Raw genomic sequence first — 21964 nt, forward strand, 5'->3', positions numbered from 1 at the left:
AATTTTATATGGAGTAAGAAAGAAATTAGTGAAAACACTAAATTAGCTGTATACAAGACAGTGTTCAAACCAATTTAACTTATGGATCTGAGAGAGAGAGAGAGAGAGAGAGAGAGAGATGAATTAGAAGTAAAACACTTGACTCTCAAAGACTGGAGACTTCAGGTATGAGAGTTCTGAGAAAGATTAGTAAAGTGAACAGATGACATCAATGAAAGTATCACATTAAAAATGAAGATGTTAGGAAAGAACTTGCCATTGTTAACATTCAGGAATGTGTTAGTATAGATCATCTCAGGTTGTATGGTGATTTAAACAAAATGGGAGAGGAAAGATTAGCAAAATAATTGTTCTTTGCCAGGTTGGCAGGGAAAAAAACCAGAGATAGACCAAGATGTAAATGAATTGATAAAATAAAAAGTGCCTTAAAAGACAGAAATATAATATCTAATAATGCTGGAGTCTTGACAGATAATAGATTAATCTGGAAGGAAAATTTTTGATTGGAAGTTTGTAATGGTGTAACTTTTTAGGTAGTACTATAATAACGATCCTGAATACCCCACCCCACCCCCGAGGATTCATATCAAGAATTTGATGATGGTGGGAAACATGGCTTTGTAAATGGGATGCTGTCACCACAGAGTATCGTATTCCAATCTACCTACTACTGGATTTTATCTTTAATCAAATTTTCCAATACTTAACTTTTACAACAATTTAACAATCATTCCTGAGATATTAATTGGTCTGTAATTTGCTACTGCAATCATGAAGCCACCTTTATGCAATGGAACCATCTTACTTACGCTCTTTCCACTCACTTGGAGTCTTGTCACAGCTGATACTTATATTGAAACATTCCTCAGAGGCACTGCCAATTCTCTTGCACATCTGTGCACATGGAATGCCATGCCATTCAGTCCCACTGCTGTCACTTTGATGTTTTACAATATGATTCACTACTTCAATTCTAACATCAGTCTGTAACAACAACTACAAAATCTCCACCTTGATGAGTCACCTTTGCAAAGTAATTACTCAGCAACTCAACTATTTCTTCTGCTCTTGTCACCTTCCTTTTTTTTTTCCCCTTGATCTTTCTTTCTCTTGCTACATAATGAAAAAAAAAACCTCTTTTGGATTTATTTTGGACCACTTAGCTAATTTTCTATCATAATCTGATTTGGCCTTTCCCACCATACTAGTCACCACTCTTGCCTATGCTATGTACTGCTCATGAGTATGCCAATTACCTTTTTCTTTATATTCCCTCCAGAACATCTTATTTTTTTTTGCAGCTCTTGCTTTCTCTCTCTCTCTCTCTATTCATTCACTTAATCCACACCTCCTGGTTGATCCTCTTGACCATGAATATGCACAAACAATACTTGAACACTTCCCATGCACTACTGACACTCTTTTCTAGCTTTTAAAGCCATGGCACTGTTCCAGAATGCCTTCTAAGTCTATCATAATATAATTACCAGCTTTATAGTTCAACATAAACCTTTTCTTGACAGAGAATTCCACATTTAGCAACTTCTCAGAACAAGACTATCATTATAATTCAAAGTTTAAAATAAGTTGGTTAAATCACTGTTTTCTTACATGGTAGATTCATATTGTGTAGTGCAAAATGGCTACAACTTTTTTTTTTTTCAATGTAAATCCTAATCAGAAAAGGTTCCACATGGTTCCACAATGTAGAACCAGAAGAGGCTCAAGTTTCCGACAATATTCTGCGCTATCCAACTCCAGACCTGGGGATTTGAGAGGTCATTCTCTGGTAAGTCCTGAAAGCTGCCAGTGTGACCTGCAAGACATGCAAAGGATCATTGTGAAAACTGCCCGAGAGAGAGAGAGCCCAAAGTTTAGGAAGTCCATATAACTTTGCTGACACTATACATGTTGAAAGAATATGGCTGCAGAGGTAAATTTGATATAATGTGGTGTTCTTCCTGAAGTAGCCACACCAAGTCTTGGTTTTCAGCAGAGTAGACAGCTTGATGATGGAGAGTAGTAAGTGGTCACAGCACTCAATCTGCATGTCGATAATAACAAACTCATCTCCTCTCTTTACTATGAGGTCAGGCTTCCTGTAGCATATTAGCATTAGTACAAAGGGATTATTTAACTCTTAATACTAGAAATCTGGCTCTAGACAAACTTTCAAGCCAATTCAGGTCTTAAAATAAGCATGTCTGTTTTTCACACTGGGCAATGAAATTTATCTATGATTTAAAGATGTTCACAAATATCCATGCTCAGAGTGGATTTGAACTCTCAGTAAGAGAGTTGGCTGGTTTGCTGGTGGATGGCAAAGGTAACACTGTGCCATTACAATGGTTGCAGCAATACACAAGGTAATAAATAAATAGCTAAATAAATAAATAACATTAAATTAGGAATGCTAAGAAATTATATTCTTATTTAATCCTTTATTCAACTGCAAGCAAATGAAGTTTGAGTGTGATGTATTTACGATGTCATGTATTACTTCAACCATGTAATCTCTTCTAGGTCTGGCTCCCACTGATGGGACCTCAATAAAGGTTGAAATTGCTCCAGACAGTGGCCCCTCCCCATAGCACATAGCATTATACACACTTGAAAGGATGCATGCTTTGCACTGAGGGATACTAAGTCAATTAATATGACGTCATTAATCTCTATATACAAGTAGCCTAGTTGTGAACATACTTCACGCACAAAGTTTGTTTGCTCCTTGGATAAAGGATTAAACAAGAACATAATTTCTTGACATCTTTAATTTAATTATAACCAAGCAAAAAAACTTTCAACAAGTAAATAACATGTTATGTGAAAGAAAACATAACATAGCAATGATCACTAACAATTGAACAATGCCATATCCACATATATTTATAATCAAATGTTTTGTATGAATTATTTTTATTTTTTAAATTAAAAACTTTATACAATTTGTCCGAGTCTGACAAGATCTGTCCAAGTATACATGGATCATCAACATTAGTAAAAACTACATTACTTTCTCAAGCGAAGTGAACAGAATGCACCACAGAAGTTTCATTTGCCTCGACAGACTTTGAATGGGCATTGCACAAAAGGTATTTGCTCATTCACATACCCTGATGATGGATTGAATCCAACCATTGCAGGGTGCACTCCCTTGCAGAAAAGAAGACTCAGAACCCATAATCAAGCTCTGATCAACCAGGTGCACAATGAAGGAAAAGCAAGGAAAATTCAAACACACCCAATTCTGTTGAAAAGAGTACAGAAGATATTCAATGCTCTTTTGTGCTTTTCTCTTAATTGATGAATGTGTTCCTTGTGGATAAACTTATATGTTTGTTATACATAGCTCTTAATTTTACAGGAAATGACAATATATACTAGAATATTCATTTTAAAAAAATTAATCAATACCTTCCTATATTTCAGCAATGTTACACCACCATCATCAGGGATCACAAACAACAATGATGTGTGCATGCACTAACAATGAGCAAATGAGGATGAATAAAAGCAACAGAAGTCAGGCGAATAAATTACTTCCATTTATTGAAAGCCTACTTTCACTGGACACTACATTCAACAGAAATCAGCTCACCATCCATCACAGAAGACTGGAATTATAAAAACTTTATTATGATGTGCACTCATACTATTTGTAATAAAATAGTTGATTACTATTTGTAATCAATTATTACAGCAAGAACTCTTAAACATCAAACAATATATGAAATTCAGTGGCTTCTCAGAAAAGACCATGCAACAGCTTTTTAATTCCTATTGTATAATCCTAGCTCAAATAATAAAGAAACAGTATGCCTAGTTCCAAATCTTTGCATCTCTGGCATCTCAGAACCCATTTCCAGAATTCTTAAGAAACACAATTTAGTGGATACTTTTCAACTTTCCTAAGAGTTCCTAAAATATCTTGGACTCAGTACAGAAAAAAGTGATCCAGATATCCAGCTAATTTGCTTCTCACTTTCCCACAAATGTTCGGTTTTTGCTACATGCCTTTTCTACCATTTATTTGCATGTATCACCATCAGTAATTCTCCCACTCTTTAAACCTGTCAAAACAAGTAGTGGGCAGTAACCATCCTCTCATAGTGCTACTCACAGACCAAATTTCTTCTTTATGGAATCATTTCATTTCAATTGAAACAGTCTTCAATTGAAAAGAGAGAAGTCTTTTACAATTTCCAATTTTACAATTTGAAGACTTCTGCAAGTCTTCAAATCTAATATTAATAGGTTTCTTTAATTTTTTGCCCATCTATAATACTACAGGCTCAACTTCTGATGTATGGAATTGTTCAATTTCACCAATGAAATTATTTCAATATGACTGAATTCTCACAAAAGTTATTTGCATGTTAACTGACAAGGAAATAAAGAATCACATCTTGCAATTGGGGGTGCTTAAGGATCAAAGCTGTATAACTGAGAGGAGAATTCCACATAGCTTTTAAAGGAATGCAGAGAACCGACCAGGGCTTCTGACCTAATGTCCAATCCTCACCTTCTCGTGGTGCACCCTGTTGGGTATCTACTTGGATACTGAACGAACGAGGATGGGTTGGCAATTTGGGATTTAGCCGACCAAATTGTATTCTTATTGGTTAAACCAAAATAAAAAAATGATGGTACAACATGACAAAATTTCATGCCGGCTGGGGTGTCGCCCGATTAAACAAGGCCCCCGTTGTTTTCACCAGGGAACCAGGGCGAACAGCAAAAAGTCAGCTACTGGAACAAATCTGAAAACACAACCCAACTCAACACCACCAGAGTTAAAGATCAGTACTATTAACGTAAGAAGCCTGAATGGCAAAGAAATGGAGCTAGCTGAGGAATTAGATAAGTACCAGTTCGACATAATAGGGGTGACTGAAACAAAAATAGGCAAAAACTGGTGAGATCTTTCTGAGCAATAAATACAAAATGTTATATTCAGGCAATGACAATCAAGGAAAAGAAGGATTAGCCATAGTATTCAACACAAAATACGAGGTTAATCTTCTTGAATGGCAGGCAGTCTCAAGTAGAGAAATGTGGGCAAATATGAGAATGGGGAACTGGACAATGAGACTTATTTGTGCCTATGGTCCCACAGAAGGTTCTACTAAGGTAGAAGCGGAGGAATTTTTTGATGCTTTAGAAAAAGCAACTGACACAATGAAAAAGGAAAAGTTTGACCTTGTTGGGGATCTAAATAGCAGAGCAGGAAATGATTGTGAGACATACAAAAATATTTTGGGAAAATTTGGAGAAAAGAGCAAAGCTAATAATAATGGAATTTATCTGTTGGATTTCTACTCAGGACATGGACTTGTTATTACTAACACCATGTTCCAACATAAAAATGTGCACAAATTCACATGGAGAGAAGAGGCAAGGAATAAGAAAAGTCTCATTGACTATGTTATTGTTGATAGCGATGTTTTCTCCCTGGTGCAGGACACCAGAGTGTACAGAGGATTTAAAATTGGAAGTGATCACTATTTAGTCTTGAGTAGGATAAATTGAATTTCATATTGAAAAGAATAACATGTAAGAAAGTTTTAAAGCGAATAAAAGTTGAGCAGCTCTCAGATGTGAACTGGGAGGACTTTGGTAAGAATATAGAAAATAAATATCAAGAAGGTGGCAAAATATTCCGCAGGTTGTTGAAGAAGCTTAAAAATGGAAGAAAGAGTGCTGTAAAAGGAGTTAGAGATGATAAAGGTGACATGAAAATGGAAGAAAAAGATATCCTTGAAGTATGGAGTAATTACTTTGAAAAACTGCTAAATGAAACAAGCAGTGATGACAGCACATTGGTAAAAAACACTGACCAGGCATGCAGTCAAGAATACATATCCATACTTGAAATAGAAAAAGCCATCAAAGGCTTAAAATGTGGAAAGGCAGCAGGAGTTGATGATATTCGACCATAAATGCTGAAGTATGGTGGTATAAAAGTCTTACAGTGGCTGCACTGCATAGTTCAGAAAACCTGGACAGAGGGACGAATTCCCGATGATTGGAGAAGAGCTCTCATAATACCCATATATAAAAAGGGAAATAAAACTGAATGTGAGAATTACAGAGGTATTTCCCTACTAAGTGTTCCTGGCAAGATCTATGCAAGTATACTTGAGAAACGATTGAGAAGAATTGTGGAAGAAAAGCTTGGTGAAGAACAAGCTGGATTCAGGCCAAATAGAGGCTGTCAGGATCAGATCTTCACTTTACGACAAATAGTCAAAAAAGCATGAGAATATAACAAAGATCTGTATTTAAGTTTTGTCGATTTGGAAAAGCCATATGACAAGGTGCCAAGAGAGAAGCTATTCCATATAACTGTAGTGTACTGAATATAATACAACTCAAATAAAGACTAAGTATTGCTTGATATAATGCCCCATTGACATGTAAGTCAGCAGTTAGAATTGAAGGAAGTACACATGGATAGGCTTATGTGTTCGTCAGACATGTTGTAATAGGTTTCACGGTATGATAAGAACATGGGTGGTTAAGAAAATAACTATTTATTAACTTAAAAGCTAATATTTTGCTGGTATTACACACAGCATCATCAGAGCACACAACACAAAGTTTGCAACAAATGCAAGACAACCACAATCCGGTGTAACAGTGGGGCTAGTATAAGTGATTGCAGCGTGCAACACAAGACTGAAGTCTTAATATGGTGCTATCTAGGTTAAAAAAAAAAAAAAAAGAATTTCAAGTTTTGAAATAGTAGTCCAAATGATAGTCTTAGAAAGTTTGAAAAAATATAAATTATAAAATAAAAGTAATAAATATTAATTTGGTCTTAGGATGACTGTCTCCCAAATCTTTGGTAGATTTATACAGCCATACTTGTTAATGTTTGGAGTATGTTTTAAGGCTTCTATTGATTCCAGGAACAACCTCTCTGACTTGTAGAAGCTTCTGTGCATTACTTTTGTTTCTTTCCAATTGATCCTGTGTGCAGCGGTATCCAAAGCATGGTCTGCCAGACCCGACTTACCATAGCGAAAGTGTCGGATATATTTTTTGTGTTCACTGAGGCGGATGTCCACATTTCTTCCTGTCTGTCCGTAGTAGGCTTGATGGCAAGAACAGGGCACTTCATAGACACCTGGATGTGATAAACGAGTGCATTTGTTCTTAGGTGAACGGATGAGAGTTGCTAATTTTATATAAGGTTTAAATACTGTGCGTAGCTGGTGTTTGTTAAGCACCCTAGATATCTTTTCAGATGTGCCTTTAATGTATAGGATGGTGATGGTTTTGTTGTAGTCTTCTGTGGTAGATAGAGGGGATTTATGGGTAACATTTAGTATGTTATCTATTTTATGGGGATTATAACCATTGATTAAGAAGGTTTGACGTAGGTGAGAAAGTTCAGCAGTGAGAGCAATGTCATTGGAACAGATTGCTCTAGCTCTATGGGTTAGTGTTTTTAAGATACCATATTGTTGAGAAGGGTGACGGTGTGATTGTTTGTGTAAGTATCTCCCTGTATGTGTGGGTTTTCTATAAACCGAAAATGATAAGGAACCTTCTGGAAGACGTGTGATCAGTGTGTCCAAGAAGGGCAGGCAGTCATTGGCATTTTAGTTCCATTGTAAAGTGGGTTTTAGGGGGCTGGCTATTTAGATGCACTAAAAATGTATTCCATGGGTATGGGCCATGTGGCCAAATAGCAAACACATCGTAGCCAGAGACTAGGTTTGAGAGTGGCTGTGTTGATAGCTAATTTTTCCAGATGTTCAATGTAGAAGTTGGCTAAGGGGGGGAGAAAGGGGTGAACCCATAGCTGTCCCATCTAACTGCTTGTATATTTTCCCTTTCCATGTAAAATAACCTGCCTGTACTGTGAATTTAAATAGCTGAAATATATCTGGGGGAAATTGTGAATTTAGTAAGTTAAGTGTTTCAATCAGTGGTACATTAGTGAATAATGAGGTGATATCAAAACTCACCATTAGGTCTGAACTATTTAAGGTGTGGTTTTCTAAAATACTTTTAGGTGGGTAGAATTTTTAACAAAAGAGGGAGAATTGTTTGTAAGTGGTTAGTAATTTTGCTAAATGTTTAGCTAGTTTATATGTAGGACTGTTTATACTATCTACAATAGGATGCAAAGGTGTACCTTATTTGTGTATTTTAGGAGCACCATATATTCTGGATGCTTTAATGTGCATGGGTTTGAGTTTTTTGACAATTTCTTTAGGCCAGGAAGTGATTTTGTTCAGTAACTTGCACACCTTATTCTTTTGTGAGTTGGTGGGATCTCGATCTATGATTTGATATGTAGACCAGTCTTGGAGCAGTGCATGCATTTTGCTTTCATATTCTGTTGTATCCATTACTACAGTGGCATTTCCTTTGTCTGATTTGGTTATTGTAATGTGGTTATTATTGCGTAGTTCTTTTAGAGCTATTATTTCTTTATGTGGGATATTATTTTTGGGAGGCTTAGAATGGATAAGGATATTGGCCACGTCTAACCTAATATTATTGGCTAAGGCTGGAGGCAAGTGGTAAATCCCACGTTCAACGGAAGCCATTATTTTGGTTTTAGGCACATCTTTTGGAGTAATGGCAATATTGTGTCCAAGAATTAATGCACTCGTGGCCTCTTTGGATAAGGTTGTCGATGACAGGTTCACAACGACGCCATCTTGATGAAATTGCGGCCGCTGTGTAACACTGCGTTGCTAGAGGATTTCAAATTTTTTCCGGTCTACAGAATAATTTGGGAGACAGTCATCCTAAGACCAAATTAATATTTATTACTTTTATTTTTTAATTTATATTTTTTCAAAATTTTTAAGACTATCATTTGGACTATTTCAAAACTTGAATTTTTTTTTATTTTTTTATTTTTTTATTTTTAAACCTAGATGGTGCCATATTAGGACTTTAGTCTTGTGTTGCACGCTGCAATCACTTATACTAGCCCCACTGTTACACCGGATTGTGGTTGTCTTGCATTTGTAGCAAACTTTGTGTTGTGTGCTCTGAAGATGCTCGATATAATACCAGCGAAATATTAGCTTTTAAGTTAATAAATAGTTATTTTCTTAACCACCCGTGTTCTTATCATACCGTGAAACCTATTACAACACAAAGGAAGTACAGGAAGATGGTTTAATGTTAAATCTGGTGTGAGACAAGGATGAACATTATCCCCTCTGTTGTTCATTAACTATATGGATCACGATACTCTCAGGCGCAAACTTTGTTTGCTCACACTTGGATAATGGATTAAACTAAATTTATTATATGGATCACATTATGAAGGAAAGTGGTATTAAACATGATATCAAAATTGGAGATGTTAATGTCAGCTCTTTGCTTTATGCAGATGATGTTATACTTCTAAATAAATCCGCTACAAGATTCTCTGAATAAATTGAATAACTGTTGTAATGGATATGGTATGAAGGTAAGCAATATAAAGACCAAGACAATGAAAATAGGAAGAATCATTGAAAATGTCAACTGTGTTGTGAATGGGGAACCTGTGGAACAAGTAAAACATTTCAGCTACTTATGCACGATTTTTAGTGAAGATGGTAAATTCAATATAGAAATAGACAACAGAATCAGCAAAGCTGGTATGGTGGGAAGTCAATTGAATAAATTCATATGGAATAATAGAGAAATTAGTCGGAACGCTAAATTAGCTGTATACAAGACAGTGTTCAAACCAGTTTTAACTTATGGATCTGAGAGCTGAGTCACAAGTAAAACACTTGACCAAAGACTAGAGATCACAGATATGAGAGTCCTGAGAAAGATTAGAGGTGTGAAAAGATGGCATCAATGACAATATCATATTAAAAACGAGGATATTAGGAAAGAACTTGACATTGTCAGCATCCAGGAATGTGTTAGCAGAGCTAATCTCTGGTGGTGTGGTCACTTAAATAGAATGGGAGAGGAAAGATTAGCAAAATAAGTGTTCTCTGCCAGGTTGGCAGGAAAACGACCCAGAGGAAGACCAAGATATAGGTGGATTGATACAGTACAAAGTGCCTTAGACGATAGAAATATAAAGATCTGATAATGTTGGGGTCTTGACAAGTAACAGACTGATTTGGAGGAAAATTGTAGATAGGAAGTTAGTAATTATGTAATTTTTTCATGTAGTACTATCATATCCTGTACACCCTTGAGGGTACAAGGCAGGAATTTGATGATGATCTTGTGATAGTAATTAACAGCACCATGACTGAGAGTGCAATGAAACATTCAGATTAAGTCATGTTTAAGTTATAATGATATAAAGAAGCTGTTAGCCTTCATTCAAGAGAATGACTGGAGAGAAGGGATTCTGGAAAATGGACCTGGAAAATTAGAGAATTAAAAGGGGGAAATGACAGAGAAAAGTCCACAGGGAGGAAGCTTTCAGAATGTGGAAAGGAGCAGACTAGCTAGAAACAAGTAAAAGAAGAAAAACTGACTACATGTTGTCATATGCCAAGTACCTAGTTAGAATTCAAAGGCAATATGCCTGAGTCATCTGAATCAAAACTGACTTATGATTAACAACCTAGGGGTAGTGGCTGAAAACACCATGTTTGTCTAGAAAAGGTTATTAAGTCTACATTTACTGGAATGGTTTCATATTAAATGAAGTTTATGTCAGGATTCTAGCCACTAAAGACAATTCCTGTTAAAAGGGATTTTGGCTATGATTATTCTTTGCAAGGTCATCCCCCAACTATTGTTTGGGAAATACTCACAGAAGTGGGTGAGAGTCCAGAAGAGACCAATGACTTAAGCTCATGCTGGAAGCCTATGATATATTACTAATCTCTAAGTAGGTAAGCTGTAAGTTAACTCGTCATTCAGGACATTAGATATTTTCAAGCTAAGAAGAGTATGCCATTCCATAATTTCCTAATTTTGTCTCCATGACAACTCCATCACCAAGCTTCAATAAACATATCAACAATGTTGCAGTCAGAACAAAAAGAAGACTAAATATCATGACGAGTATCTCAGGTAAAGAGTGGGGAGCCAATGCTGAAACCTTAAAAGTCACATACACCTCTATTATCATCATCAAATTCCTGAAGAGGTGTACAGGATATGATAGTACTATATGAAAACTTACATCATTACCAACTTCCTATCTGCAATTTTCCTCCAAATCAGTCTGTTACCCAGGGGCAAATGCTGGTCAAGAAATTCATGCTTGCTCTTGTTATCATTCAGGGAGTCAGAGGTGTGATTGAAGTCTGATTAGCATAATAATGATTTAAAACTATATATTTAAAAATTTATGTACATTTAATCATACAAATACAACATTTATTTTACAAATGATATTCTATCTTTTTCAATTTAGCTACTTGAATACAAATTCTACCCTACGGTTCTTCTTTATGAACTGGTCAATAACATTGTCATAAAAAGTTGGTTGTAACTTAATTTTCCCAAGCAACATGCACATTTGCAAAGGCTGGCTGAAGCTCACTGACTAGAGCTACTTTGACTGCGTCCTGTGTTTAAGAAGACATGAAGGGAGCGGAAATGGCTATGCATGCATGAAATCACAGTGCTGCAGCGAGGACCTGGAAGCTCCCACAACTGAGCAAACCAAGGTAGCTTTGACTAGATGAGCAAGCATCTGCCTTCAATACACAACGCAAAGCTCAATTATTGCCGCACAGGCTTAAGATGTCTTCTGTCTAAAAAATAAAAGCCTAAATGGAATGCTTATAAATGTACGCATTTATTAACAAATAAATGTTACTTCGAGTAATGAGCTTGCACAGCAAGCATGGAGAATTCGCCCCTACTGTTACCTGTCAAGACTCCAATATTATCAAGTCTTATATTTCTGTCTTCTAAGACACTTTTTTTACTGTGTCAATCCACCTATACTTGGTCTTCCTCTGGGTCTTTTTTCCTGCCAACCTGACAGAGAACACTCGTTTTGCTAAGTGATCATACCACCTGAGATTAGCTGTGCTAACACATACCTCGATACTAACAGTGTCAAGTTCTTTCCTAATATCCTCATTTTTAATATGATATTGCCATTGCTGCCTCTGTTCACGCCCCTAATTTTTCTCAGGACTATTGGTATCTGCAGTCTCTAGTCTTTGTTTAAGAGTTTTACTTCTGACCCAGCTCTCAGATCCATAAGTTAAAATTGGCTTGAATACTGTCTTGTATACAGCCAATTTAGCATTTTGGCTAATTTCTCTCTTATTCCATATAAATTTATTCAGTTGACTTCCTACCATACCAGCTTTGTTGATTCTGTTGTCTATTTCCATATTTAATTTACTATATTCACTAAAAATTGTGCCTAAGTAGCTGAAATGTTTTACTTGTTCTAGATTCTCCATTCATAATGCAGTTGATATTTTCAATGTTTCTGCCTATAATAGATATGGTATGAAAATCTGCCTTGCTGATTTTTATACCATATCTATTACAACAGCTATTCATTTTAGTTAGGAAATCTTGCAGACTTGTAGTGGATTTATTTAGAAATATAACATCATCCACATAAAGCAAAGAGCTGTTATTTGCATCTCCAATTCTGATATCAGGTTTAATACCACTTTCCTTCATGAGGTGATCCATATAGATAATGAATAACAGAGGGGGATAATGTACATCCTTGTCTGACACCAGATTTACCTTCCTGTACTTCCTTCAATTCTAACTGCTGATTACAACTCAAATAAAGACTAAGTATTGCTTGATATAATGCCCCTATTGACACCATATAACTGTAGAGTTTCGAGTAGCTTCTCTCTTGGCACCTTGTCATATTCTTTTTCCAGATCTACAAAACTTAAATACAGATCTTTATTATATTCCCATGATTTCTCAACTATCTGTCGTAAGTAAAAATCGGATCCTGACACCCTCTATTTGGCCTGAATCCAGCTTATTCTTCACCAAGCTTCTCTTCCACAATCCTTCTCAACTGTTTCTCAAGTATACTTGCATATATCTTACCAGGAACCCTCAGTAGAGAAATACCTCTAATTCTCACATTCAGTTTTATTTCACTTTTTATATATGGGTACTATGAAAGCTCTACTCCAATCATCTGGAATTCGTCCCTCTGTCCAGGACTTCTGAACCATGCAGTGCAATCACTTCAAGACTTTTTATACCTTCATACTTCAGCATTTCTGATCGAATATTATCTATTCCTGCTGCCTTACCACATTTCAGGCTTTGGATAACTTTTTCTACTTCAAGTATGGATATATATATATATATATATATATATACACACACACATACATATTCCTGATTGCATGTCTGTTGAATGTTTTTTACTACTGTGCTGTCATCACTGCTCATTTCATTTAGCAATTTTTCGAAGTAATTACTCCATACTTCAAGGATATCTTTTTTATCCTAGTTTCATGTCACCTTTATCATCTCTAATTCCTTTTACAGCAGTCTTAAGCTTCTTCAACAACTTCCCGAATATCTTGCCACCGTCTTGATACTTATTTTCTATGTTCTTGCCAAAGTCCTCCCATGACTTTTGTTTAGCCAGTTTTACACAGTGTTTAGCTTTCTTACATTTGTCTCTGTATTCTCTAAGAGCACAAGCTGACTTAGTGCCTGGAGCTTTTGATATGCTTTCTTCTTTTCCTTCACTGCCTCTTTAACTTCCTGTATCCACCATAGAGTTCTGATTTTTCTATCCTTGCAGCCAACCTCACTACATGCCTCTTGGCTGAATCAATCCACGTTTTCTTCAGAGTTTGCCACTGAATCTCCAAAGTTTGGTTCCTGTTCTCAAATTCTTTAATTTTTTCTTGAATAATATTTGTGTATTTTAGTCTACAGTTCATATCTGAAAGCTGCTCAATTTTTATTCGCTTTATAATTTTCTCCCTTTTGTTATTGTTGACTATGTTATTGTTGACAGAAACATCACTGTCAACAATAACATAGTCAATGAGACTATGTTATTGTCTTATTCTTTCTTATTCTCTTGCTTCTTCTCTCCATGTGAATTTGTGTGCATTTTTATATTGGAAGATGGTGTTAATAATAACCAGGTCCATGTCCTGAGCAGAAATCCAACAGGTATTTGCCATTATTATTAGCTTTGCTGTTTTCTTCAAATTTTCCTAATATATTTTTATATGTCTGACAATAATTTCTTCTTCTGCTATTTAGATCCACAACAAGGAACAACTTTTCCTTTTTCATTGTGTCAGTTGCTTTCTCTAAAGCTCAAAAATTTCCTCCACTTCTACCTTAGTAGAACCTTCTGTGGGACCATAGGCACAAATAAGTCTCATTGTCCAGTTCCCCATTCTCATATTTGCCCACATCTCTCTACATTAGACTGCCTGCCATTCAAGAAGATTAACCTCGTATTTTGTGTTGAATACTATGGCTACTCCTTCTTTTCCTTGATTGTCATTGCCTGAATATAACATTTTGTATTTATTGCTCAGAAAGATCTCACCAGTTTTTGCCTATTTTTGTTTCAGTCACCCCTATTATGTCGATCTGGTACTTATCTAATTCCTCAGCTAGCTCCATTTCTTTGCCATTCATGCTTCTTATGTTAATAGTACCGATCTTAAACTCTGGTGATGTTGAGTTGGGGTGGGTTTTTAGGATTTGTTCCAGTAGCCGACTTTTCGCTGTTCGTCCTGGTGAAAACAACGGACCTTGTTTAACTGGTGACACCCCCCACCTGGCATGAAATTCTGTCATGTTGTACCATTATTTTATATTGTGGTTTAAGCCAATAAGAATACAATTTGGTCGGCTAAATCCCAAATTACCAGCCCATCCTCATTCGTTCAGTATCCAAGTAGATACCCAACAGGGTGCACCACGAGAAGGTGAGGATTGGACATTAGGTCAGAAGCCCTGGTCAGTTCTCTGCATTCCTTTAAAAGCTATGTGGAGTTCTCCTCTCAGTTATACAGCTTTCACCCTTAAGTACCCGCACACTTCTATTTACCAACCCATAATGGAAAATGCTTCGCCCATCTGGATGCAAACATCACAAACCAGTTTAGACAAGCATATAAAAATTCAGAAAAATGCAGCTAAAATCATATGACTAAGGAATACAACTATAGAATAAAAATATAGACTAAGGAATACAACTCCTGGAAAAATATCAGAATTCGAATCCAACCTTTTTCCTTTAAAAATTAGGTAGGAAGAAAACCTTACTAAATCTGTAGAAAAAAGAGCCAACCTTGCACATCATAGAACAAGTGAACTTTTTAAAAAGTGGCAACCAACAAACAGAATAAAGAAAAAATCAACAATGTATGAAATCATGGAAAATAAAATTCCCTTGGATTGTCCAAATAAAATAGCCAACTACCCAGCATTTCCTCCAAATCAAGACAGGAAAAATATAATAAATTTAGTTTAATCCTTTATCCAAGTGTGTGCAAACAAAGTTTGCGCCTGGAAGTATCTTCAAGACTGAGGTAAGGTGGTACAACACTGGCGACTCCTTGCAAAGGTGGAGCAAGCTACCAACACTTCTATCTCAGTATCTCCCATAATGCAAAACACATCTCCTTGCAGATATGTATAATGTTATGCATTACTTGGGAAGGGCCAATACCCAGACTAGTTTAGACCTTTATTGAAGTCTCTTCGGTGGGAGCTAGGCCCAAGTGGAGATACCAGGCAGAAGCATTAGCAAGGTCATCTCCTCCTATAGGAGCTGCCAAACGGTGTGCCACCTTTTTATTAAATTACTCTGGATTTAGAGAAAGATGTTCAAAGTTTATTTTTCACTTGGTAATTCCAGAGTAATTTAATAAAAAGGTGGCACACCGTTTGGCAGCTCCTATAGGAGGAGATGACCTTGCTAATGCTTCTGCCTTGGTATCTCCACTTGGGCCTGGCTCCCACTGAAGAGACCTCAATAAAGGTCAAAACTAGTCTGGGTAGTGGCCCTTCCCATTTAATGCATAACATTATACATATCTGCAAGGAGATGTGTTTTGCATTATGGGAGATACTGAGATAGAAGTGTTGGTACCTTGCTCCACCTTTGCAAGGAGTCGCCCAGTGTTGTACCACCTTACCTCAGTCCTGAAGATACTTTCAGGCAAACTTTGTTTGCACACACTTGGATAAAGGATTAAAATAAATTTATTATAGTCTGACCAAGTGAAAAATAAACTTTCAACAGGAAAAATATAGTTATTAATTTTGAAATAGGGAAACATGAGAAAAAAAAAAACCCTAGAAAACCCCGAAATCTTAAGATCATTAGCTCTTTCAAAAATAATGGAATACGGACCTGACTCAATAAAGATCTACATAGATGGCTCCAAAATTCCAACGGCAATTCTGGGAGTGGCATACTCATGTATGGCTTTCAAAATATAGAACTAAAAACACCCAACAGTATAGGATGTAACTCATACCATGCATAATTAACAGCCATTAACATAGCACTGCAACATTTGGATAAAGAAAATCCAAAGGAATTTATATTTTTCAGATTCTTTAGCAGCCCTTCGAGCTATTATGAACTGCTACACTAGCCATCAAGAAATACTTAGAGACATAGCAAAAAACATAAACAAACTACATAAGGATTCCGAAATAAATTTCCAAGGGATTAAAGGGAAATGAAACTGCAGATGAAGTAGCAAAAATGCATGTAACATCAAGTGATACCACAGATTTTGATCTTTTTAAAACTACTCAAAAAGAAAACATAAAAAGAATGATTCTCCAGGACATGACTCACCACTGGTATTCAGCAGAAAAACCAGGCACTACCATCAACTCCAAGTTTAATCAATGTGCCACTACCATGATCTCTCGCCTCAAGACCAATCAAGTTTAGAAAGGTATAAAAAAAGTCTTCCCCATCTGCAAAATCTGTAACATCGAGGCAGCATCATCAATGCATTTACTAAATTGCATGAATATTTCTAAATGTGAACTTTATAACAACCTAGAAAAGGTGCTCTATAAAATACATGAATTTGATCTCTATGATCTGGTGTAATAATACCATGGGATAATTTTAAAATAAATAAATAATAATAATAATAATTTCCTAATACAGAAGGCCAAGAAATGAGTTGAAGAATGTTCTAGACTTGTCTCTCAGAACTGACAAAATTCAGTATCCTGCTCAACACTATAGTGTGTAAAATTTTATCTCTGTGCTTGTGAAGTTACACTCAATGCCTAGGAATCAACTCCACTTGTCAACAGTAATCTGTTGAATAAGTGTGTTAAGAGAAACTGACCAGTAAGCATTTTTTTTATGTAACTCCCACCCATGAAAAGTTGTAAAATCTGTAATACATTAGTACCATGGGTAGCTCAGGATTATTTTTTTATATTTTTATTAATCTTTATAATATTTTTGGATTTTTTATTTATTTAAAAAAAATATATATTTTTTAAGATTTATAATTTTATCTGCTTCAGAGGCCCTGCTCTAGACCAAACACGAAACTTTTAGTCACTTTAGGCTTCCAAACAAGCAGAGCCATGGTCTCTTATCGGAGAAGGAAACTCATCTCACACCCAAATAGGAATTCAGATGACATAAGAAAAATAATGGTAACGTAGAGATAAGCAACTTGAAATTGTTGCAAATAAAATATTTAAGCTGAGTTACTGGTTTAAGTACATTAAGCACACATAACTGTATATTCATTAGACAGGAAAACACTCTGTTTAAATTGCATGAACAAGTATTTCTTATATAACAGAAAGGTAGCCATTACACATTATTCTTTTGTACATACTCTATTAATTATTATTCAATTATTGTTATGGTCATTGTGTCATCCCCAAATTCTAAACATTCAACACCTCAGCTACTGTTTAGCAAACAAATAACCTTCTTTTACAATTATTAGGAGATGGATCTATTTTCTATCCACTCAGCACACAACTGAAATTTACGGCCTACCTTGGTCATAACAGAAATTATCATAAAAACTCTCCTAAGTTGTGTAATAACTGACTAATGTTTTAACTGTAAGGATCTCAAAAATACTTAATTTAATTGCCATCTTCAGTTTGTGTTTTCTTTCGTTTATTGTTCATAATGAAGGGTGAATTTATATAAATTATCCATAAACAATAATTATGGGAAAGGCAATAATAAAATTCATGAAAACAAGAAAGCAGGCAGGCAGCAGGACTGTACTTACACTTTTCTCGAGTCTGGCAGGGCTTGAGGTACTAAAGTGTTCTGGAACTCCCCCCCCCCCCCTCCTCATTGTCTGTGTCCCTTAAATTGGCCCTCATTTTTTGGGGCATACAGCTAGAGCCTTGTGTACCTGTGCATAAGTACAACCCTGGGTAGCACTCACTGTAGAGCCAACACGTTTCATGATAGAATCACTCACATGATCCAGTCTTTGACTTATCTTTGCAAGATAATTACATTTTTTTTAAATAACAGAATTAAAAAGAATTTTTATTATGCAAAATTTTCAATTACTTAATTACACTAAGCTAATTAAAGTTGTGAACTGAGAAAATAAGCTTTGGACAATGCTATATTACAATCATGTCCTATTTAAGGGGTTTAAAGATGTTGAAAAAATAAAATTTACAGATATACTACAGTATTTAATTAGATTGCACCAATTTTAATTTTTATGTTTCAAATTACTGTTGTTGTTTTTTTAATAAAATTATATTGTAAGAAAGCATAATTATTTTTTAAAATAATAGATTATTACATATGTTGTGCTTATGGTAAATATGTGTAAGATTAATAATGAACTAAATGAATGGAAATCTGATTTGATTCAACAATTTATTAGAAATAACTAATTTAATTTAAATATATTCGTGGTATGAATAATATGTTTAAATTAATTTTTATAAATTAAAATATGTTTTCTCACACACTTCAAGTGTATGAGATTTACAGTTTTCAAGTAAAGCACCATAACTATAACACGCAATCTCATCTTTCTCACTTCATGATTGAAATGAAAACCAGAAGTATGACTAGTAGTGGAGCACTATAATATTGCTGCGAGAGAAATTAGGGGAATTTTTGCAACTCAGTAGCAGATATTTTTGAAGTCCTTCATATAGAAAGAAAAATGTTTAAAGGTTATCAGTTATTATATTATGACACTGGTTATGGGAAAAAGATATGACAGATTGCTTTTAATCACTGTTCATATTTCCATAATATTTCATATACAAAGAAAAACAAAGTTCTGAATCTTACAAGATAAAAGACAGAAGAAAGTGAAGATGATTGGTTTACAACATGACTTTTAGACAAAACCAGCAACTAAAATTGCAAGTGCTTTTGGGATTCTTTAAAAAGGAAATGCTAGTGTTAGAATTAAGAATTTCAAATCTAGAAGTTTTATTTCCAGATAGTTGAAAATAAAAACTTTTTTAATAAATTTGTTGGTAGCCATCCATGAACAAATAACTTAACAGTGAATGAGATGATGCTTTTAAAATATGTGTAAATTATGCAAAAGAAATTAATATATTTTGAATGCATTTAGAACATGGCTGAAAATTAACTTGTCACTTGTCTCCAATAACTCACCTGTAGCAAGTGGATTTCTGGATCCTTGAAAATGAGTATATATAATTCTAAATAAACATGTCTCAAACCAGTGTATCTTAAACTTTGAGTCAATGAAATCCCATACAAAAACAATTCTTTTTGCAGAACCCCTATCAAAATTTTCATTAAAATAAATTATCAGAATGGAATTACGACAATGAACCATTACCTGAAAAATAATCCAATCAAGAAAACATGATGCATAATATTACAAATAAAGTAATATTATTTTATAAATAATATAAATAAGTCAATTTAAATAAAAATTAGTATTTTTCCTATTCACTGAAGATTCCCCCCCCCCAAAAAAAAACTACATCTAATATAAGTTATAAATATCTCTAAAATCTGAAGAACCCCATATAAATTTTCATTCAACTCTAGGGTTCTGAAGAACAAACATTGTCCTAAACTGTTAAGAGTGAGATATATATGTCCTAACTATTGCATATACTGCTATTTCTATCAAAGCTACTAAATTTATATCACTACAATTTAGTAATTCAAACTTACATCAATTTCTCTTTTGGGAACTTCTTTTGAGCAGTAAGAACAATTCACATGGGTCTGAAGGCATTGATTTTTTAAATGTTTATCAAATGTGTTGTGATTTACAAAAGTACTGCTATTAGGACATTGAACAAAAGAACCATCACATCTACTTCTGTGTTCCTAAAAGAAATAGCAAAACAATTTCAATACTTCAATTTTATGTTCAAGAAATAACAACTCATTATTTCAGCATATAAATGTTATTCAAATGAAAGCTGGACAAATTGAACATAAAGAAAAATGCATTTATCGATTCAAATTTGTCAAACTTACTGAAGCAAGTATCAACACTTGACATGTCACCCTTTTTAAAGTGAGACCGGCTATAGCATGAGGTGATATGTGATTGTATACTGCAATTCTTCATCTAAATGTGATATTTTTCTTTCATTTTTGTGAGCTATACCTGCTAGACTTTTATTATTAATTTTTATAACATGGCTGGAAACTAATGTTGACCTATTCTGATAATCCAAATATTCTGATATTCTGACAATCTAAAAGTTTTTGAGAAAAGCTGTTTTCAAAGAACCAGAGTGAGGGGTGGTGCATATGCACATACACTAAAAACTATGTAGTTTAGTTTCTGATGAACAAGAAACTGAGTGCATACAACTTTAACATTGGCAGAATTGAAAATGAGATCCATCAACATGAGCATTAATGAAACAGAAATAAAATGGTGCTGGTACAGGAATTACAGAAATGCATGCTGAAGTGTTGCGAAGAAAAAACAAGTGCGATACTCTTTTTATAAGATGTTATAATTATGTTATATTCATGCAACAGTGATCAAGGAAAGGAAAGAATAGTTATAGTATTCAACAATAAACATGAAGATAAGTTAATTCAATAATAGTTGATACTATAACTATTGAATTCAATTCAATAGTTATAGAATTCATGTTAGAGGTTTAATGAATATTAACAGCACTGAGAAAGGATTAAAACTAATTTTAATACTTCCAATATTTCGTCTCCGTCACAGAGACATCTTCGTGGTAACAACACACACACACACAAACAAATACAATACAGAGTGAAACTAAAGTCCTATTTAAGTGGTGTGCCCTCTATAGGCATTTGCAGGTGGCCTGGGATGTAAAGAGGAATCTCTGATAATTAAAGTTTCCCAAATTTTGGGAAGTTTAATGCAACCGTATTTGTTTAAATTTTGTTGATTCCTGAGTGCAGATGCAGATTCAAAGAATAGTCTTTCTTTTTTGAATTTACTATGGTGGAGCATGGTAGTTTTTTTCAGGAGATCCTGTGGGAAGTATCCAAAACATGGTCTGCAAGGCCAGACTGACCAAAATTGTGTTTGCAGATGTAAGAACTGTGTTGTTCTAACCGAATGGACGTTGACCTGCCTGTTTGTCTGAAGTAGGCAAGTTTACAGGAACAAGGTACTCTATATACACTAGGCACTGAAAGAGAAGGAAGCTGGTCTTTAGTGGAGCAAATAAGGGTAGCAAGTCTACGGTGGGGCTTAAAAGCTGTATGGAGGTTGTACTTTTTTAATGATCTGGCGATTCTTTCTGAAGTACCATGGATGTAAGGAATGGTAATGTCATTTCTGAAGTCCTTCTGAAGAGATGGTCGGGGAATGGGGAAGGACTTGATTATTTTTTTAATTCTGTAGTCATTATAGCCATTGGAAAGGAAGGTGTTGTGTATGTGTTTGAGTTCGGTTGAAAGGGCAGTTTTACTGGAACAAAGATTGTGGGCCCTATTGGTCAGAGTTTTAATAATGCCATATTGCTGGGAGGGGTGGTGGGAGAGTTTGTGAATGTATCTGCCTGTATGAGTAGGTTTTCTATATACAGAGAAAGAAAGATTACC

At 35.0% G+C, this 21964-nt stretch overlaps 1 protein-coding gene across 2 annotated transcripts in view; it reads right to left on the reverse strand.

The window, feature by feature from the left end:
- The window catches only part of LOC150105757 (TNF receptor-associated factor family protein DDB_G0272098-like), a 176145-nt gene that overhangs the window by 72879 nt on the left and 81302 nt on the right, over nt 1-21964 (reverse strand). For both annotated transcript variants that reach the window (XM_090394342.1, XM_090394341.1), the window contains exon 5: nt 20084-20242. In XM_090394342.1, the coding sequence (XP_090250468.1) occupies nt 20084-20242 (159 nt within the window). The remainder of the gene's footprint in view (nt 1-20083; nt 20243-21964) is intronic.

This window comes from Typopeltis vanoorti, chromosome 6, assembly GCF_054136105.1.
Source record: "Typopeltis vanoorti isolate ZY-2024b chromosome 6, IOZ_Tvanoo_1.0, whole genome shotgun sequence".
In the NCBI taxonomy this organism is placed as follows: Eukaryota; Metazoa; Arthropoda; class Arachnida; order Uropygi; family Thelyphonidae; genus Typopeltis; species Typopeltis vanoorti.